Genomic DNA, 21861 nt, shown 5'->3' on the forward strand with positions numbered 1-21861 from the left:
AGCAGCAATAACATGAGTACGCATCGTCATTGGATTCAGTCGTCTTCTGTCTACAGAAATGTTCCAGATGAGTCTTACTTTGAGTTTTAAATCTATTATTTCAAATTCATTAATTTCCATCTCTGTGATATTTTCTATAAAAAATAATTACTGGACTGAATAAGTGTTTGTTTTGGGTTTTCGTGAAGTGATGACGTCAGGCATTTAAGAAAACGAATGAGGAGGAAATTGCTAGTGGACAATATTACGAAAATACCCATTATGATAGAAGATGATGAGATTGAATGGCAATTTGGACTTATTATCGCAATTTAAATTTCATTCTTCTCCCTCACAATTTGAGAATGTTTATCGCTACAATTTAAGTCTGTTGTCACCATAAAGCCCCCCCCCCATCAACGTAAGACAAACAACATAGCACCATTTTACGGGAAATTTGATAAAAAATCGAGATCACAGTGATTTATCAGCCTCACGAAGATTCAGTTCCTTTAGAGACGTTCATCTGACTCCACATAATCTTTTATTTGCAATTTAGTTACATTGGAAGATATATATTAATGGAGGCTGACCCCGAAACAAGTATTGTGCACTTATAGAGTTCTGTGTTAGATACGTGACGTTTATTCCTTTAAAAATTTTGTGAAATTCTGTCGTGTTATCCTGTGATCTGTTTCCTAATAATCACATAAAAAATTTCATGATAGCACTTATATAACGCTCATTGTATTTTTTCACGTCTTTCCTGCGCTAATACAAACATTTTAAGTGTAAATTGTTATAGATATGAAGACAGTAAATTTAGTAGGTAAATATTTGTTAGGTATTCTTTAATTATTTTTAGCCAAAGTGACCTTTATAATTTTCCATCACGCGCGCGATAAATCTTTCAAAAACAAAAAAAAATGCCTTTTCATCTCTCAGTACCTGATGCAGAGGATAGAGCAAGGCTGAAAAATGTCGGATCTACACCCCGTCCATCATTCCTCCGTCGTGGATCACTGATTCAAAAGCGTGATCACAAAGTTAAGGCTGCCATCATCCGACGTATCCATATTCTCTCATGGATAAAATCATACAGCACGAAAGCCGCGATCTCAGATTTGATTGCAGGGATTACTCTTGGTCTCACTATGATTCCTCAAGCAATTGCCTATGCTGCTCTAGCCAACGCACCTTCGCAATATGGCCTGTACTCAGCTTTCGCCGGAAGCTTCCTCTACGTGATCTTCGGCAGTATACCTCAAGTATCCATTGGACCCACTAATCTCATGTCCCTCTTAACTCTTCAGTTTACAATGGACAAACCCGTGGAGTTTATCGTGATCCTAACATTTCTTGCTGGAATTATGGAGTTCCTAATGGGGGTTTTGAAACTTGAATTTTTAGTGGAATTCATCTCAGTACCAGTAACTTCAGCCTTCACAACTGCCACTTCTTTGATTATCATAGCTTCTCAATTAAAAGGGATTTTTGGTATAACCTACTCAGCTAAAGGATTTGCCGATTACATTATAGGGTTGTTTGGAAGATTATCTGAAGTGAAACTAGGTGATAGTCTTCTTGGACTTTTCTGCATAATTTTTCTTCTCAGCCTTCGGGTAAGATTAAAAAAAGTTTTTAATTAAAAACTAAAAGGATTACTGAAGATACATTAAAGATTGTGAAAACTGCTCTCTCTTGGAGTTCGAGCAGTTAAAATCATAGACTTTGCACCACAAGACATTTATATGCATGTCACCATAATAATTATTAATTGTGCAAGTTGTAGATCTATGTAGTAATGCTTTTAAAGCTCGACCAACTCAACTCGAGTCTTTACAATCTAAACTTAAAAATATATTAATTTGGTAAAGAAATCCATAAAAAAAAACAATTAAAAAGCTTACGAACTTGGGCTTGTGACCGAAAGAATATTTATTTCATTTTTCATTATCTCCCGGAAGACTTGAAAGATTTCTTATCAGCACATTTTTAATTGAAATTCAGCGGTCTACTATAAGTTGATTTTATGAGAATTCTATATATAAAATGTTAAGGCAAACATTGCCAGCCAGGCAATGAGTAATTTATAGATTTTTATTCGCTTATTATTGATTCTTAATTGAAAAAAATATTACCGTTGTCATATTTTTTCAGGAAAATTAACCCTCTACACTACGTCTTAGCCATACATAATTGTTCTATCTTGACGTAAAATGTGCTTTTCAAGCTATTTTCCAAAAGATGATCGTGGTAAGAAAAGTCTTTTCACTGGTTTAGAAGAGGCAAAAAAGTTACAGGAAAGAGATTCTTATTACTAAGGAAATTACTTGAAAATCTCTTTTTTTAAATTAAGATCGAAAACATTAAGATTCTTAAACAAAGTTGTATAGAGGATTAAGTTTCTTATCAAAATATTGCCATTTTTATCGTTTTTATCAGTGTTTTAGTTAATTGAGAACATTTTGGTATTTTTTATTTTTTCTTTTACTTGTATTACTTGTTAAACAAAAGTGATAATTTACAAACTCTATCTCTAAACTAGTGCCAGAAAATATTCGAATAGTTAAAAAAAATTCAGAAAAAAAACATTTTCTACGAAAATATACGTAGAATGCAGTTAACACTTTTGCCGATACTCACAATGATATTTTGTCTGATTTTTTTCATTTATAAAGTAAGACAAGTGAGAGTAAGTCAAGGAAGATTTTTATTACATTTTTATACTAATGCCTCTGATATATTAAAAAAAACTGTTCATGTTCATAACCGACAACTAATTTTAATTCGAAATTCTATTACAGTTATTTTGGGCAATGTTTTGAGTGATTTATAAATCGGTTCAAATCGGTTGTGAACCGGTCCGACTTATGTCCGAAAATCAATTTTATTACTCTTAAAATTATTTTATGGAATCTTTCGAGTGATTTACAAATTGGTGTAAATTATTTGAGAACCGGAAAACGGAAAATGATGTGAAAGTACTTTTATGGGATAGGGGAGACTGGGGCAAAAAGTCACAAATCGAAAAATTCAAAATTCAATATCTTCCAAGGTAAAAAAGATAACGGCTCAATTTTTTTTCTATAGATAGCCTCCATAGACCTTCTTTAATGTCGTAGTTTCTGAGAATTCGAACAAGGAATTTAGATAATAAAAAATATCGAAATTTTTAGCCCTATTTTTCAAATATTTTCCTTGCAGAAGATAACAATTATTACCTACATATTTTCCAAAATTGATGCACTGGTGAATATTTTCTAAAGAATTTGGATTTTTTGAATACGAATCCGCTATCTATTTTAGAATTTCCCAAAAGTTCTTTTCTCCAGAAATCCTTTTATTAAAAATGACCACTTGGGGTAAAAAGTAACAAAAGGTATAAAGCAAAACGTAACAAAAAAGCGAAGCAATTTCTGATGTCTCACGGTGAAAAGAAACGTCATTATCATGTCTCGCCTCTTGTTGTTTGCATTGGTCAAACGATTTGCAGTCTTTTGTGTGTTTTTTTCTAAAATAGCTTGAAAAGCGCTTTTCTCGTTTTCTCACTTTTCTCGCAGAGAAAACGGTGTTTTACAAAGGTGTAGATGAATAAATTTTCTATGAAAATATGTCCTCTATGTATTTTTTTCAAATTTACAGAAGCCCGTAATGAAGCGAATCAAAATATGATAGTACCCAATGTTTGGTACTATTTGCCCCAGCATTTTTGAGAATAGTAATAAAATTACCTTTTTGAAATTGGCTCGATAAACGTATTTCCTTACAAAATAGAGGAAAATTACTTTCACAAAGTTGTAGAGCGGTAAATTTCCTATAAAACTGCGCTAATTAGAAATTTTTGAAGCGCTCGAATAGCCTGTAAAAAAATAAAACATCCGTTTTGTGACTTTTTGCCCCAGTCTACCTTAGCGTCTAAAAGCGTTTAAAAAAGCGTTCGGGCACTTCGCAAAGCTTGGGACGTTTTGCTACCCCTTTTTATTTTATATTATAAATTTTTTAATAATAAAATAATGAATTCTAAATTAAAAAAGGAAGACTCAATCCATTGAAAGAAAAATGGTTAAAGAAGGTAAAAAGCTTACGAAAAATAAGCAAATACTGTCTTTTTTTAATTAAGTCAAAAGCAAATGAAGATACCTGGAGAAGCCAGAGGGCCAATTTTTGTCACTCGCACTCGTTAGGTGTTTAGTGGCCGAAAGAAAACAATTCGCACACCGCGCAGATTCAAATCCTTCTGCTACGACTTATTTATAACATTAAGTAGTTCGCACACGTCCTCAAGAATCTACGGGGTATGCGAATCAACTTCTCTCGGCCACTACAAAGCTGACGGGTGCGAGTAAGAGATTCAAAAATTGGCCCTCAGTAAAATTCGTGATCGTAGAATAAATGTTGTTATCGATTTCAATGAAGATATATAATCGAAAATGAAACTTACACTCGGCAAGTCAATGAAAATATTGTCATTGATCTTGACAATACAAAATCGAAAACTAATCTTACAATCTAATATGATAACAACAATTGTAATATCAATTAATAACTTTCGAAAAGTAATTAGATTAAGAAATTTTGCGTTTATTTTGTATCGGAATTTGATGCAAGCAGAGGCCTCGATATTCTTAAGTTTTTGCATACTGAAACATAATGGCAATTTTTTATCTAAAGAGAATTAACTTTTATTAGTCTGATATATTTCGAAATTGTGCGTTAAATAATACAAGAACTGCGAGCAAATTTGTTGAAGTCGCAGTGCAATATGTGCAAAATTTTTACAAGGAAAACTGAAAAATAGTTTCCTTTTTATTAGGTTTGATGGGCCTTTGGATGCAAGAGAACACGTTTGCATAAAATGCAGATATTAAAAAGAGGATATAATAACGGCTGACGCATGCGAGGGAATGTTAAATTAATAAAATAATAAGAGAAACACATATTTTTTTATATTAAATTATCCTTTATTCGAATTCCTTAAAGTTTTAGGTATGAAGGCTATCAGTGGAAATAAATTCCAAGTCTGTGTTCTTTAATCTTGAAAGATTTTAATTCTTGTTTTTGTAATAGTGATAAAAGTTTACTTACCAGGATAAATTATTACCTTCACCCAGATTATTTTTTGACATAAATAAATAGGAAAATGAACATATTTGTTGTCTTTAAATAAAAAATTTGGACCAATTTTGATTTTCTGTAATCAGTATTTTTTTTAGAATCAAAGTTTTGAGAAATGAAACTGCAATGAACACCAATTTTCTTTAGTTTATACGATTTTAATTCTATTATATGGCTTATGTACGAGTACTTTTTTCATTCAAAACTAATATTCCTCAACTCTAAATATATTTGACACTACTTCATCATTTTTTAATTAGATTGTATCTAATTATTGTGGACGATTATAAACACTATAAAACTACAAAATGGTTACAGGGGTAGTGTACAAAATGGCATATAAATACAGTTTTGCAAGGATATTCTAAATAAAACTTCACTCTGAAAGTGTCAATTTAAAAGGTTTAATAGACTTGAAAAAATTTCTCGAAATGATTTTTTGAAAGTATCAAAAAGTGATCTATATGAAAAAATGAAGTTTATTTGATTTAATACCAATAGTAATCTTATACTAATTAATTTATACCTATGTAGTTCCTCAACAATATTCCTGTGTCAACGAATACAAAACTAGGAGCTTTCTTGAAGAAATTTCTGTGGTACATTAGCATCTCTAGGAATGCTATAACAGTCTTGATTACATCTTTTATTGCATACTACTGGATCGTAGATTCAGGAGAGTCAGTTCCATTTAAACTCTCCGGCAAAGTAGAGCCTGGTATACCCACATTTCAGTTACCACCCTTTAACATTGACTACCACAATCGGACTCTAAACATCTTGGAAATTTGCTCAGAACTTGGGGCTGGAATTGTGGTAATCCCACTTGTTGCTGTCTTAATGAACGTTGCAATTGCCAAGTCATTTAGTAAGGCCAAAATGTAAACCTGATGCACGAAAAATGAATATCTAATATAAATATCTAATTTATAGCTGCCGGAACGACAGTTGATGCTTCACAGGAAATGTTAACACTTGGCTGCATCAATATCATAGGATCATGCTTCCAATCAATGCCAGCCTGTGGTGCCTTTACACGTTCAGCTGTTAGTCATGCGAGTGGTGTTCAAACCCCTATGGCTGGACTATACACAGGAATAATCATAGTTCTAGCCCTAAGTCTCCTGACACCATACTTTGCATATATCCCCAAAGCCACTCTTGCAGCTGTATTGATCTGTGCAGTGATCTTCGTGATCGACTTGAAGCTGGTAGTAAGACTTTGGCGGGAAAGTCGACGTGATTTCTATTCATGGTGTGGCTGCTTGATTGCATGTCTAGTTCTGGGCGTTGAGATAGGACTTCTTGTTGGTGTTGCACTAACTTGTTTCCACTTACTATCAATGTGGGCCAGACCAAAGACTTCGGTCAAAGTCGAGGAGGTATAGTGAAGGTTGTCTCTTTAAGTATTTAACATAAACTTAATGCCTAAACTTTCTTTTTGCAGCTTGAAGGAAATCAATATATCAGAATTACTCCAAATGCTGGATTGTATTTTCCTGGAATTGACTATCTCCGTGAAAGGACTAATAGGGCAACAGCAGCTGCAGAATTCCATGTTCCTGTGGTGATTGATTGCAGCAAATTCACAGGACTGGACTTTACTTCTGCCAAAGGAATAGGAAATATTGCTGCGGACGTTAACAATCACAAACAACTTCTTATTCTTCAGAACTTGGAAGTTTCCCTCCAAAAGTACATTGACACGAACTATGATATTATTTTCTGTAACAAAGACAGTAAATTGCAGGAGATTCTAACTCAAGAGGGCATTCGAAATGGTACGATTCCTCTAATGCAGCATATAAGAGCGTCAATAGATTTGGGATATAAAGTTGATCCCCTGATTACAGTTGACGAAAGTCAGCAAGTTAGGAGAGATTCGACAGAATAATAATTTGTTTGAATAAAAAGAGTGATAACAGAGATGGTTATTGAAATAAAGAACTTAAAATCATAAAAAAATTCCGTAGAATTGTGTCACTCTTCTGTTTTCCTTTTTTTTTATTTCAAGACAACGTACAACCCACAAAGTACTCAATCAGTCTCTTTCCCAACATTACTATATCATTCAAAAAAGTCTGATAAGATAAAAAAGAGTAAGGAAAAAAAATGCCAATTAAATTTCACCTGAGGTATCAGTCTGAAAAGTTCTAATTAAAATAGTTTAACTTGCATCATAGTCCAGTTTGCACGGATTATGGCACGACTGTAATTTTCTCGCCCAGAATTGAGAGAAAATTTTCCCCTCAATGAGAAAATCTCCCGCCAAAATGCATTTCTTATAATAACACACCACCAACAACGCATGCATCCCTTCCTTGAAACACCAACATTTAGCTCGAGATCTCTGGCAAAGATGCAGTTGCAGCAAATCTTTTAGTCCTCATCCGAACTTCAGAGAAATCAGTTGAATAAATCATCGAGAGTGAATAGTGAAAAAGTGCAGTGATAGGGAAAAGTGAAGTTTTTTTTTCTTGAAATTTCGAAACATCATGGATATTCATCGAGATCAATATTTTTGATATTCTTCCTGGAAAAGAAATTCATATTGGAAGTTTGATTTTTGAAAATTCAAGTTAGAATTTTTATAAAAAAAAAACGAAAAGCAATTTTAATTTGCCCTGCTTTTCCATTTCAAATCTTTGGTAAATACCTCAAGAGGAGAATTTCCACGAAAGCTCTTATGTAATGTGTGAGATTGCAAAGATTGCAAGAGTTGTCTCATAAGAAGGGCAATTTTTGGAATTTTTACATCAAAGAATAGTGCATTTTAAAATTAAATTGTCTACGTTGGCCATAAATAATTGTGCAACTCTCACAGTAACACAGTGCATACAAAACAAACTGGATTATGTGAATTTCCGGAAGACAACCCGTCGCGGCTCAACAGTTTTATTGAGATGTACACTTTTTCATCTCCGGTAAAAACCGCCCATAATCCATACACTCGCTAATGCAATTATCGTGACAAATTTTCTATTGAATATTGATTGTTTTCTTCGAGTCCATGATGAATGCGATAAGAGAAAAACAATCAAAAAGCAATTACTTTTAGTGTTGACGGTTAAAAGCTTTATGAAGTCTTATCAAGCTGAAATTTTATGAGTAAATTTTCAAGGCAAAAAAATTCTTTGAGAGAGCATAAATTACTTCTTTGCTTGTGCATTGCACTGCAGAAATATTCATTTTGCTGGGATTGATTTTATTACATTAATTCGTATTATTGTAGTATTTCCACATGCCTGAGAAATATGTAAAAGAAATCTAATGCAAAAATCCTATGATAAAGTATAAATTGATTAATTTGCAAATAACGTTTTTGAAAGAAATATGTAGAATCGGTTTTCATATTTTTTTTTATGTTCTTTGTATTTACAGTAGAAAAGCCTAATTCCGAACCTGCTCCAAATAATTTTTTTCCCCAATTCTAATTAGACTTGAGAATTTTTCCTTAATAAACAGAGGACTAGGAGGACTAAATTGTTTACAATTTTATAATTTGATTCTTTATGCTCCAGATATATTGAAAATCCGTTCATATTGGATTTAGGAAGAAAATATCCCATTTGGACAAGGTCCTTATTTAGGCTTTTCTATACCTAGTCATTTTGAATATTTCAGTTTTTCCTTTTTTTTTAATCACTAAAATTCATTAGATCACTTTGTTTATTTATTTTAATTCTAATTGTACACATTTTAAATATTTGTCTATCTATACTTTTAACATGTTAAATCTGTAATTGAGATTACTTAATATTTTTTTTTAAACATTTTAAAAATAGTTGTAATAAAATACTTTAGATTTGAAGTTGGTTTTTTAAACTGATTGTGAGTGATACAACCTCGGGTGTAGTGCAAAAGTGACTTTCCATAGTGAATTGCAAATAATAACTTTTATGCCAGCCAAAAGCGTGAAACTTAATCGATAACTGTCGTTTAAGCGGTATGCATTCAGTGATCGACGTTACCCTTTTCCGAAGATAAGCACAATTCAATAAAGAGATTGCTGATTTTCGTGCCGTGGTTCTACACCTCTTTAATAATGTTACATTTATTTTTAAATTTAAAATAGAAATCAGGTCGTTGCGAGAAATATTTTGGCAAAATTTAAGCACTATTGAAGGAACAAAAATATGGATTATTAAGGAGTTTGGTGCTTAAATAAAAAGTTCAAAGTTCATTCAATGGCAATTAAATACAGCAGAAATATTTCGTGTTTCAATTGCAAAAACAATTCTTGAATTTTCTGAAATATTTTGCAAAATAACATTTTCACACAATTGAATGCATTTCAAAGAGAATTTTAAGAAAAAAAAGAAAAGAACAGCACTACCAATTAAATTGGCAAGAGCTCTACGTTTCAAAATCGACAGTTGAGATACAGAAAACCCATGAGGACAATGAAAACACTTATGTAAGATCCTGAGGAATAATTCGCCCAATTGAGCTCAAGAGGTGCAATGAAATTTTTGATTGGGAGTGTAATAAAACGTGGTGCAGAGTTGATGGTTATTGTAACTTGGCGCGCAACGATATTCACACACAGTATACCAAAGTGAGAGTTTTTCAATGCACTCCTATTAATTGCAATTGCAACTATGAAAGAAAACCAGCAGCCGCATATCTATTGCATTATGTGACTGTGAGAGAAATGTTGGGTGATGGAGAAAAATGAGCAAGAGTCTGCTTCAAGTAAAAGACTTTCACGCGACTCTTGGAGATTCATATTTTGGGTTACGAAATCGATAGAGAATTTTTTTCAAGCATTTCAGTTTTCTTTCATTTTCAATTAGGGGATTTTTTAGGAGGATCATTTTAAAACAGCTAAAAGGTATCTTTTGAGATCGGATTTTCGGGAAGATCATAAAAATGGATGCCGAAACGGAAATTTTTATGAATAACAACACAGACGACGATAGAGATTTCAACAGTATCAGAGAATTCTATCGAGATGCAGTGGTTTTTGTAACAGGTACGAAAGGTGATTTGTAAATTCACTTTTCGTGCTATTCCAGTGATTTTTTTTGCTTACAGGTGGCACAGGTTTCCTTGGAAAGGTCCTAATTGAGAAACTACTCTTCAGTTGTGATGACATTAGAGCCATTTACGTACTTCTCAGATCAAACCGTGGCCTCAGCAGTGAACAGCGTTTCAAAGAGTTCATAAAAAATCCCGTCTTTGATCGCGTTCGCGCACGTGATCCCCTTGCCCTTGACAAGATGACCTGCATTGCTGGAGATATCAATGACGCTTCATTTGGACTCGATGACTCAAACATGACAAAGGTGGTGGAGAATGTTACTATGGTCTTCCATGTAGCAGCCACAGTGAAATTCAATGAGAGTCTTAGGGATGCTGCTTGTCTCAACACACTGGGCACTCAGAGAATGATGGATTTGTGTTGTAAAATGAAGAAACTAAAGAGTGTGGTGCATGTTTCAACGGCCTACAGTAACCCAGGCTTGAAATACGTTGGAGAGACAGTGTACGCGACCAAAGGACCATTAGATAAGGATACCTTCATCAAGTGCATCAAAGTTCTACCAAAAGAGATAGTTGATTCATTTGCGGATCGATTGCAGGTAAGCTTTGATTTTACGATTTTTAATTTTTAAAATACAGTGGGACCTCGATAGAGTCAACTAATTATTTCCAGGCCTGTTGACTCTATTGGATTCGTTGACTCTATCGGAGTCCGAAAAAATCATTTAATATGTGAAATTTTGATATAAAGAGGTATTATTTTATGTTTGTACTAGATCATTGATAAATTCAACACGATAGTAGAATATTTTATTAAATTATTCCATTTATTAAATTAATCTCTGGCCCAAAAAAGTCGTGTGTTTAGGAAAAAATGGCAGGTTAAGGAATGATTTTTAAGAATATTATTATTATTAGTAAATACACTCAGTACCGGGATTATGCACATTTTCGGGACCGAAAAAATGCGCGAAATGGCATTATGCATCAAGAAAATTTGCATACACGCAAGCGATTTTTTTTTAATGAATTTACTTAAAAATTGTTTTGCTTAAAAATTTTTGATTTTCTGTTGCTTATTTTTGTTTTTGATCCAAATTTTCTTTTGAGATACTGACATTTTAAATTAAAAATGTAAGTTAAAATAAATTAACACGTTTTCTTTTCTTTAAACCATATAATATTATTAGTTCAATAATACAAGAAAAGTTGACTGTCTCGGAGTCAATTTGGGTCCAAGTTGACACTATCGGAGTCCGTAGAGTAAAAAAATAGCTGTTGACTCTATCGAGGTCTCACTGTACTTTAGAACAGATGGATCAACGTTTAGATTTAAGCTAGAGTTTTTTAAGTCACGAAGGGAAATCCAAATAATTTCCTTTTCCATATTTTGTAGAAAGATAATAATAGGAGAGAAGTGGGATAGTTCCAAGCATGCATGATTTTTTAAAATATAAAATTTTGGAATAATAAAATATGGGAAATGTGATGTTTTATGTGTGGACTTTGAATATGTCATAAAATTTAACAAATTAGTATTGAAAAACCTTCTGCTGCATGAAACTTCCCCAGATCATGTATTATAGAGATTAAGCTCTACCTAAAAATAATTCTAGTCTCGTTTTTTAAAAGCGTATATAGTAAACAAAAGATGAAATTTTTTGAATGAACAATGATGAAAAAATATACTCCAATATTGCTCAAGATATTAACCCATTCATTCAATGAATCAGAAATACTTAAAATAGAATGTTCATATTTTGGGATTAGTTTCCTACAGATTAATAGATCAATGTTTTAAAAACAATTTTTTTTTACCTATTAAGGGGTCGCGGGGAACCTCTGTCAAACACACGTCTTAACAGTCACTGAATTTAAATTCTGTACAAATACATTACAAACTCTATGGGAGTCTGGGGCAAAAAGTCACAAAACGGATGTTTATTTTTTTACAGGCTATTCGAGCGCTTCAAAAATTTCTAATTAGCGCAGTTTTATAGGAAATTTACCGCTCTACAACTTTGTGAAAGTAATTTTCCTCTATTTTGTAAGGAAATACGTTTATCGAGCCAATTTCTAAAAGGTAATTTTGTGACTATTCTCAAAAATGCTGGGCCAAATAGTACCAGACATTGGGTATTATCATATTTCGATTTGCTTCATTACAGGCTTCCGTAAATTTGAAAAAATACCTAGAGGACATATTTTCATAGAAAATTTATTCATCTACACCTTTGTAAAACACCGTTTTCTCTGCGAGAAAATTGGGAAAACGAGAAAAGCGCTTTTCAAGCTATTTTAGAGAAAACACACAAAAGACTGCAAATCGTTTGACCAATGCAAACAACAAGAGGCGAGACATGATAATGACTTTTCTTTTCGCCGTGAGACATCAGAAATTGCTTCGCTTTTTTTGTTACTTTTTGCTTTATACTTTTTGTTACTTTTTACCCCAAGTGGCCATTTTTAATAAAAGGATTTCTGGAGAAAAGAACTTTTGGGAAATTCTAAAATAGATAGCGGATTCGTATTCAAAAAATCCAAATTCTTTAGAAAATATTCACCAGTGCATCAATTTTGGAAAATATGTATGTAATAATTGTTATCTTCTGCAAGGAAAATATTTGAAAAGAAGGGCTAAAAATTTCAATATTTTTTTTTCTAAATTTCTTGTTCGAATTCTAAGAAACTTACGACATTGAAGAAGGTCTATGGAAGCTATCTATAGAAAAAAATTTGAGTCGCTATCTGTTTTATCTTGAAAGATATTGAATTTTGAATTTTTCGATTTGTGACTTTTTGCCCCAGTCTTCCCTATTGATTTATAGAGTAACTATCCAAGAAAACAAATTAGCAACTAGAATTCAAATCAGGAAAGAGGCCAATTTTAACAAATTTGACAGGATGTCGCATTTTCCGTCCGCCATTTTGAGTAAAACTTTTGCATGACCGTCCCCGAACCAAAAAAAAAAAAAAATAACAAAATGTATTTTCATCTCTGTCGGACTATATTTCCCAAGTAATTGAAGAACTAAAGTTACTAAAACGACAGCAATTCGGATAAAAATTGCCCAGGACTAAATCATCTAAAATCACTCAATTTGCGTATGATGTATAATACCATGGGAAGGAATGGGTTAATTTTCCCTTTAGTGAAGCGGTTTCCAGGCTAAAGGTTTAGTCGATTTAGCCCAGTTCTCGAATATTTAGATTTTTTAAGTAAGAAATATAGAAAATAAAAAATATTAAAATTTTGAAGCCTGTTTTTAAAATTTTTTCCCTTCAGGAGATATTTTTTCATAGACTTACTTTCTAAAATTTTTGTAGGTATTGGTGTGTTTTTGCATGATAATTTGAACACCCTGAACATGAATCTGTTGGCGGTCTATGGATTTTCCAATGAATTAAAAAATAATGAATCTAATTATTGTAATCTAAAATATAATGTCAATTCATTTTAACCGCGTTATCACACTTGCACATTAATATTTTAATGTGATTCACATTAATTGTCGCTTGTGAGCGTCCAAATATGTTATTTGTGTCTTTGAGTCACTTAATATTTGGAGTTTTTCTATTTATTGTTAAAGAAGTGGACTTGGCCTGCAAAAATAAGTTTAAATTTACCTAAAGCATAAATATTTTTCACATTAAAAAATTAAAGAGAAAATCGCATTAATTTTTCGCATTAATGCTATAAATCAATTTATATCAAATTTTGCAGGCCAAGTCTACCTTTTTATCAACAAATAGATCAAATTTTGAATATAAAATGATTCAAACACACAAATTACGCATTTGGACTCTCACCAGCGACAATTAATGTGAATCATATTAAAATTTTAATGTGCAAGTGTGATAACACAGTAAGTATATAATCAAAGATAAGATCTTTAAATCTAATCCGGTCCTCAGACCTAAGGTTTATTAATATGACTTACCTGGTACACATTGCATTATTTAATTATTTTTTGCTCCTAGAAGTAAAAGTAAAAGCACTAAAAGATTATTTTTCTACAAATGGATATCCTATTTGTCCTTAAAGATTAAGGACAATTGATTTATAACATTTTAAAAATCACTGCGAATGCTAGTTGTTTATAAGTTTGAGACTTTCGAGATCTAGATTTAACTCACAACCTCTTCTGTGAAGATCGCTTAAGAAGGTATAATTAAAATTGTTCTTTTTCTTCACCAGGGAACTCATCCCAACACCTATACCCTGACCAAATCAATGGCTGAAGAAGTTGTCGCAGAGTACACAAACAAAATTCCCGTTTGCATAGTAAGGCCGTCAATTGTTACAGGATCCATTAAAGAACCATTCCCTGGCTGGGTGGACAATGTCTACGGTATCACTGGGATTATGATGGAGATTGGTCGTGGAACAATTAGCAGCATTATGTGTGATCAAAAATGTATAATGGACCTCATCCCAGTGGACATTGTCAGCAATACCCTCATCACCGCAGCCTGGGCAAATGTATGCAATTACAAGAAAAGCTCTATCACCGTCTACAATTGTACATCGGGTCAGATAAACCCTGTCATATGGTATGATTATGGGAGAATCACAGAAAAATGGGCATGCCGGAATCCCACAAAATACGTCATGCTCTACCCGGGCTTCAGTTATCGCACAAATCGCCTAGTTCATAAAATTGTCGAATTGTTTCTTCATTTCCTGCCGGCGTACATTTTCGATCTGATCCTTCGGGCTCAAGGCTCAAAACCCCTAATGATGAAGATTGCCAAAAGATTCCAGGCAGCAGCGAATACAGGAGAGTTTTTTGCGATGCACGAGTGGATATTCGACAATGGTAACTTTCGACAATTGATGAGAACAGTTAAAGAAGCCAAGGATGGACAAGAATTTAATTGTGACATGACAAACATGGACTGGGACTCTTACGTCGAATCCTACATGCTGGGTATCAGGCAGTTTGTGCTAAAAGATGGATTGGAAAGCATGAAAAAAGCAAGGAAAAAACTTAACCGGTAAGTCTACGCAACGCATAGGGGAAGTGCTTATAATTTTGGACAGTCTGCTTATAAGCATCGAAGTTCCAAGTTTGAAGTGCGATATTTTCTATACTAATTGACATTTCTTGTTACTCTCTTTTCAGAAGGGATGTTTAGAAACTTAGCAAGCTATTTATCGTCTTATTTTTATTAAAATTAGTTTTAATACGTTTAAAAATGAATTGATATGTAGAGCTGACCTTGGCTCTTATTTTGGACAACTTGTTTATTAATTTGTCCAACTTGGCTGTAAATTTGGACCGCTAATCCGCCTCAATAGGATGCCCATTGTTCTTCATTTGATGAACCAATCTTACCAAGTCCTCTTCCTGTTCATGTAAGGGAAACGTAAAATGTCACAAGTGCCCGGAAACTTTCCATATCATTCATTAAAGTGAGTTGACTTCGGTGCTCCAAGTACGTGCGGATTCGCTCATTCCCTGACCTTTCCGGGAGCCTTTCAGGGCATTTCTCGCTACATCTCTTTCGTAGAGATGATGCTCCTTTGTTTCTCCAGGCATTTGTCCAACCTAGTCATCACAAAAGCTAAAACTTCACGAAATTTCGTGAGAAAAACACCTGTCCAAAATAAGAATCATCACCTCACTGGTGAATGTCTTAAAAAATTTCCCATTTTTCACACGAAAAATATAATTCACAAGGCAAATCTCACTTCAGGTCAAATGTACAAATCATCAGTAACGTGAATCAACACAATATTCAATGAATATTCAATAATATCACTCAAAAACAGCGAACAAACTTTGTTAGTGCTTCACCAAAACTAAATAAGACTGAAGTAAGCCACGAAGTTCTGTCATATTTCTCGTAAGCAATTGCTCACACTGAATTTTCAACAAAGCAATTTCAACTCAAATCATATTCAAATTTTAACGTATTTAGTGTTAAAATCTTCCAAAAAGAATAAATATTTAGATAGAATTCATTATTAATCAAATATTGGAATAAAAATCCATCATTTTAATCAATTTATTTTTAGTGTCCAATGTTATCCTCAAAGTGTCCAAAATAAGAAACTGGACAAAATTATGAGCATTTCCCCTATCTAATATTTTTTGGCTGTAGAAAAATCGGTAGGAGATTGTTCAAAATTTTCAGTGATTGTACGCGTGCTTTTTGTATGCCAAGGGAAATTATTCTACACTTTATCCTTTTCGTATCCTTCGTATAATTTTGTTATTTGTTCGTAAATTTTTACTAGATAAACAAAAGTTTACAAATGGTTGTAAATCAACATAAAATGCTCGTCAATTGATCATGTTACGAACAATATTTATGAACTTTTCAGTGGATTATACGATTTATGAGCATTTTGTAAGTCCTCAGTAGGAATCGACAAACATTTACGAACAATTTTTTGAAATATTCTTTTTTTTTCTATGTAGATTGAAATATCGGAAGTGACTAGAGTTTTATATTTTTCATCGATTAAATATTGAAAATTTGACGTTTAAATTTAATTAGCCATATCTTCAAGGGGCGTGGCCTAATTTTTTTGATGTTTGTTCCTATTTATCAGAGTTTTTTATGCTTTTATTAGTTTTTTTTTTCTAAAAATAAACAATTAAGAAAAACAGAAAAGTTTCAGTAAAATATTGTTCATTTTTATTTAATTTTACATTAACAAAAATCGTGACTGCCAATATTTTCATAAAATATTGTTTCGCCTAAGTCCTGTTTACTTCTTTATTTAACTAACTTCATTTGTATTTTTTCAGACTCTACTGGCTTAAGCGTTTCTTCCAATTTGGACTAGTATATCTGGTATACAACTTTATCCTGAAACCCATTTTGTATCGCATTTGATACGAGCATTATACCTTTCGACACTTCACCTGAAGCACGTGTATGATTGTGTTGCAATAGCTTTAGAAATAGTCAATTTAGGCAAAGAAGTTTTGCATTATAGAGTTGTTTTCGGGCGCCAATGAAAAAGAAATTAGACATGTAACGAAATAATTCAAGAAAATATTCCATGAGAAAACGAGATAGGGTAGATTAAGTGACGATAGGCAATTTTCTCTGGTAGCATTTAAGTCTTTTAATTTGTTGAAATCGCACAGAATGTGAGCAAAGAGAAAAAGGAAAATATTGTAATTGAGTTTTCAAATAAAGCTTTCACAAACCCAATGATCCAATTGAGAGAATTTTTTTTTGCATCTTTTGCGCGGGAAATTGCACACATTATCGGTCATAATATTTCGCAATTCACCAGGGCAAATTGTTGACCAAAGGAATCTGGATCAGTATGGTTTTAATTCACTAATATATACACTACATTTTAATGAAGATGTTGAATGTTGCAATAATTTTTTGACATGCTTTTATGTAGAAAGTGTACATATTTGTCATATAATTAGAGATATGTGACAACTGGTTTTTTTTTCATATCGACACCACACAACTCATTTATAAAAGTAATAGTTAGGAGAGAAAGATGAAATAAAAGTAGTGCGTGCCGTTAACATATTGAATCGGAGCACTATAAAGAAATCATTGCATTTCCGCGCATGATACTCATAAGAGTATTATTTTTATTTGCACAAACTTGTAATGACTTATTTAATTCAATAATTTAGTAACTTGTCAAAGATGCCGATAAAACTTGTTGATATTTTCTAAAAGAAAAAATAAATACTTGTACACTAATCTACAAATTACATAAAATAAATTAACGTCTTTTGAGTCTTATAAAGAAATAATAAAATAGCCTATAAAACCAATAAAATAGGAAAAAATTAATTTTTTTGGACTTCATTTTCAAAAGCGCACTTTTCTATAATTTTATTAATGTGTTGTCCACACAAATGGTTCTAATCTATCCTCAATTTCTAAAAAATTGTTGAGTGCCTCCGCACTGGCAATGGTTTCATTAAGTATTGCGTTGCATCTACTGAGTTGTTGCGAAATTGTATGCAGCTTTGAGAAGTTTTCAGCATAAGAAGCATATAATTTCTGTCTCTCACACATGGCACTGTGTATTCTGCCTATTTCACTATCAATCTACATAGAAAAAATCCTTTATAATCACCAGACACCATGGAAAAATCTTTATGTCATTACCTCTTTGACTTTAGTTGTAAGTTGCGCCTGATCTGTTGCCACTCGATTGGCCATTACACTATAATGTACCTGAACACGACGACACATATTGCTCAGATGCACTGGCTGAAGGCGCTCTAGGACTTCCGGATCACGATTAGCTGGCAAGGACAAGGTGCCACGCATCACAGGTAAGAACATAGGAATGCTCTGCAAGAGATTGATCACCCACTCAATCAGCACCCATCTCAATCACGTTTAGCATAAATTCAAATTGGAAATTATTAAATTATATAAAAATCAAGGGGTCAAAGAAGAAATCAAAAGGAAAGCTTTGTAGCAGAGTTTGCAGGATCAATATTCAAAATATTTTTAAAATTAAAAAAAGAGAAAACTTTATCAATGTGAAATACTGCAAATTATTTACATTGGAAAATAATAAAGACAACCCTCTAACAGTGTTTTCTTTAATATGCAAAAAATAAATAATTTTGTCTAGGGTAGTTAATAGTCCATTGAACTCAAAAATACCATCCATTCTTCATTATCTCTTTCCGTTTGGGCACCAAGTGAGAAAAGGTAAAGACCGCCTGGAGGCGGTCATATAGGTTTAAGGCATAAAAAGACTGAAATTTTTTTATTGAAAAATAGTGAACAAATAGTAAAATAAATGAATTTTAAACGTTTTTTATGGATGAATGTTGTATGATTATCTAAGAAATTACAATTTTTAGGAAAAAAACGTGTATAATTTTTATAATTAGACATTAATGAAGCTCAAGGTATTTCAATAAAACTGATTTTTACCGAATAGGTCACAGATCAGCTATAAAAACGTCACCTTCTTGTATAATTTGAAGGTCCTTTGAAATACATTGCTCATCTTCTGGTTTTATTTCACGATCTGGGGCATTAAAGAACGAATTAGGGAATTCATCATCACGGTTGAAGTCTGCTTCTTTATCAATTTCACTTAATTAGCAGAAATCGACCATTTTACTCATTCTAGATAGTCTTTGTGTAATCTCAATTGTTTTCCATGATTAATATATTGCAAAATAATAATATATTTTACTAGAACAACCAAAAGAATTAAATAAAAAAAATCGGTAATTTTTGAAAATTTTACCCTTGAACCGATAAGACCACCCACAGGCGGTTTTCCTTTTTTTTCTTCTGAAACTCATACTTCTAGTTTTTTCACACTTATCAATTGAAATATACAAACTAGAAGAACATATCTTTCAGGAAAAAAGATTCTTACTACAGTTAGATTACTTTAAAACAATCTTTTTTGCACTTGAAAACGCAAAATGTTGCGAGCGACATTTTGTTGTTTTTTCTCTGACCTGTCACACAAAACTGAAGATTGTAAGCAAACGAAAGGTCAAAATAAGAACAGCTTCAGAAAATAAGTTAGTATCTGCCCTTATGCGAAATGACCTTAAATCCTGTACAGAATTGAATCACAGTTTCCTTCACTCATGCATCTGTGATTCTCTTTTTTCGAAATTAAATTCCACTAACTCCTTAAGGGAATTTTCTAACTTTTGTTGCATATTGTCACACGTGATTTCAAAACCTGACAATACCAATCGAATTTTTTCTCATGTCTCATGAGTTCGAAAATGCAGTAAATTGTTTTTTTTTTAATAAAAACTCTTAACGATACTAGGGTGAAAGGAACATTTATTGACACTTTAAGAACTCGTGTCAGGACCTATTGACACACTACTCTGTACCATTTGGAATACGAAATTGAATACTTATCCTTATCGAAAATCGTAAATTAATGAAAAACGCCGTATTCACAGCAAACATACTAGGCTTTCCTACATGGTCATTGCTTTTTTACACCTTCATTGCTTTTTTTTACACGTGAAAAAAAATAATCAAAAAATTGCGGCAACAAAACAATTTTTGCACTAATTTGATATTTTTTACGCCTTATGAGACAATATTCTTTAAAAAGAAAATGACATAGGGTAAGTGTGCCAAATTTCGGCATAGTTGCGCAAATAAGCACCGAAGTCCTAAGTTTGAAATGCAATATTTTTAATTCATATTGACATTTCTAGTTACTTCCTTTTCGGGAGGGTTGTGCGGAACCTTGAAAACTAGTTTATCATTTTTATTTTCTTTAAATCACTTCCTAAAATATTGAAAAATTAATAAAAATGTGGACATTGCTTTCGGTAGTATTCCGGCCACTTTGAGTGAAATTCCGGCCACCTTGTTTGTGACCACCTTTTGTGAAGCAACGGATTAAAAATTTCAAAACGGAACGTCCTATGGCATTGTCAGAGTGGTACAGAATTCCTCTACAAGAACTTTTGTACTAGAGAGAGGATTAATGGGCATTTGGAAAATCGAGTTTAAGCACGTTTTATATTCGTGCAACTAAGAAGCTTAGACCTACCGGATGAGATTCTAATATTTCTTGAAAACGGACGTGCTTTAATATTTTGTTTAATATTTGGTTTAATACGTTTATATGACACACAAACCCAGAGATCTTCCGTGTAATTTGTCCTGAAGACCTGAAGAGTAGTTCCCGTAGCAATTTGCCCTCCCTGAACTCTTCCAAGGCCTTTTCCACATCATCTTTTTCATAGAAGCTATAGACATTGGAGAACTTAGAAAGTGAAAAAAAAACATAAATTGAATAAGAAATTTAGGAAAGCAAAAGATGTTGCCGGAATAGGCAACATTCCGAAAAGAAGTCTTGTCCTCACCGGAGAGACGCTCACAAAGTATATACTTTTTTACGCGAAATACAGGATCCAACTGGGAAATTTTACCCGAAATTTAAAGATTGATTCATTATTAACATAAACAGAAACAATCTTTAATGAAAACTAATCAATTTTCATGAAAAACACCGAAGGAAAACCTTTTGCACATCACCACAAATCAGAAGACTTCTTTTTCTTTTGTTTTACGTTTTGGCCGTCGGGCTCAATTAGGTCCATATAGCCATTTCGTTCGCTGACTTTAAAATTTTAAATTTTTTCATTTCCCGTCAAATAATATCTGCAGATATCTTTAAGATTTCTGTAGAGAAAATCTACACCTCTACAGAATATCTGCAGATAATATCTGTAGATATTCTTACGAATTTTATTTGGGCTTGGGACAAAATTCGTCAGAATAATTCGGCAGATTTTCTGACGAATCTCTGACGAATTTCTGTAGATATTCTGCCGATTTTCTGTAGATTTTTTCTACATTCCAGACTTTCCAGACAAGATGTGTCAGAAGAGATGGAAAAATTTTTCACTGAAGTTTGCAAAATTCAATAGAGTTATTTTTTGTGATATCACGGTGTTTTATATAAAATAAAGAATTCTGCGACGCCGTGTTACAAGTAGAGAAAAGTGAAGTGAAAACTTTAAACAGAGTGTCGACCAAAATTTCGTGTTTTTGTATCATTCGATTGGCGATTTTTAAGAAATTAGTATTTTTGCTCGCAGTTTTTTTACTTATCTAAAATGTGTACTCGGTAATGCTTGTTAAGCAGAGCATACAATTTTCTTTATAACTTCTACAGTTTCTTCATAAATCAACAATATTTTTGTGAAGTAATGGAGGTTATGCAGATTTTCTAGGGAGAAATTCTGCCGAGAATCTGCAGATTTTCTCTGAATGTACTAGAATATACCGTTAAAATTCAAAAAAACCTCCGAGTAAAAT

At 32.7% G+C, this 21861-nt stretch overlaps 3 protein-coding genes across 6 annotated transcripts in view; 2 read left to right on the top strand and 1 right to left on the bottom strand.

Moving 5' to 3' along the window:
- On the top strand, positions 1-7062 carry LOC129799372 (sodium-independent sulfate anion transporter-like). 2 transcript variants are annotated; one of them, XM_055843193.1, is made up of 5 exons: positions 1-808; positions 925-1601; positions 5632-5965; positions 6031-6479; positions 6545-7062. In XM_055843193.1, the coding sequence occupies exons 1-5, from the start codon at positions 787-789 to the stop codon at positions 6989-6991; spliced, it is 1929 nt and encodes a 642-aa protein (XP_055699168.1). In that variant the 5' UTR covers positions 1-786; the 3' UTR covers positions 6992-7062. The 2 variants fall into 2 exon arrangements, with proteins under 2 accessions (XP_055699168.1, XP_055699169.1); XM_055843194.1 differs by having other exon boundaries at positions 1-582.
- Positions 7063-17264, top strand: LOC129799374 (putative fatty acyl-CoA reductase CG5065). Of its 2 annotated transcripts, none has more exons than XM_055843200.1 (5): positions 7063-7785; positions 9894-10072; positions 10135-10682; positions 14282-15081; positions 16845-17264. In XM_055843200.1, the coding sequence occupies exons 2-5, from the start codon at positions 9970-9972 to the stop codon at positions 16930-16932; spliced, it is 1539 nt and encodes a 512-aa protein (XP_055699175.1). In that variant the 5' UTR covers positions 7063-7785; positions 9894-9969; the 3' UTR covers positions 16933-17264. The 2 variants fall into 2 exon arrangements, with proteins under 2 accessions (XP_055699175.1, XP_055699174.1); XM_055843199.1 differs by having other exon boundaries at positions 7063-7745.
- LOC129799377 (BLOC-1-related complex subunit 5) overlaps positions 16709-21861 on the bottom strand; it is a 19162-nt gene continuing 14009 nt past the window's right edge. For both annotated transcript variants that reach the window (XM_055843203.1, XM_055843202.1), the window contains exons 3-4: positions 18190-18378; positions 16709-18129 (exon numbers count right to left, since the gene is read on the bottom strand). In XM_055843203.1, the coding sequence (XP_055699178.1) occupies positions 17914-18129; positions 18190-18378 (405 nt within the window). In that variant the 3' untranslated portion in view covers positions 16709-17913. The remainder of the gene's footprint in view (positions 18130-18189; positions 18379-21861) is intronic.

This window comes from Phlebotomus papatasi, chromosome 1, assembly GCF_024763615.1.
Source record: "Phlebotomus papatasi isolate M1 chromosome 1, Ppap_2.1, whole genome shotgun sequence".
NCBI classification, from domain to species: Eukaryota; Metazoa; Arthropoda; class Insecta; order Diptera; family Psychodidae; genus Phlebotomus; species Phlebotomus papatasi.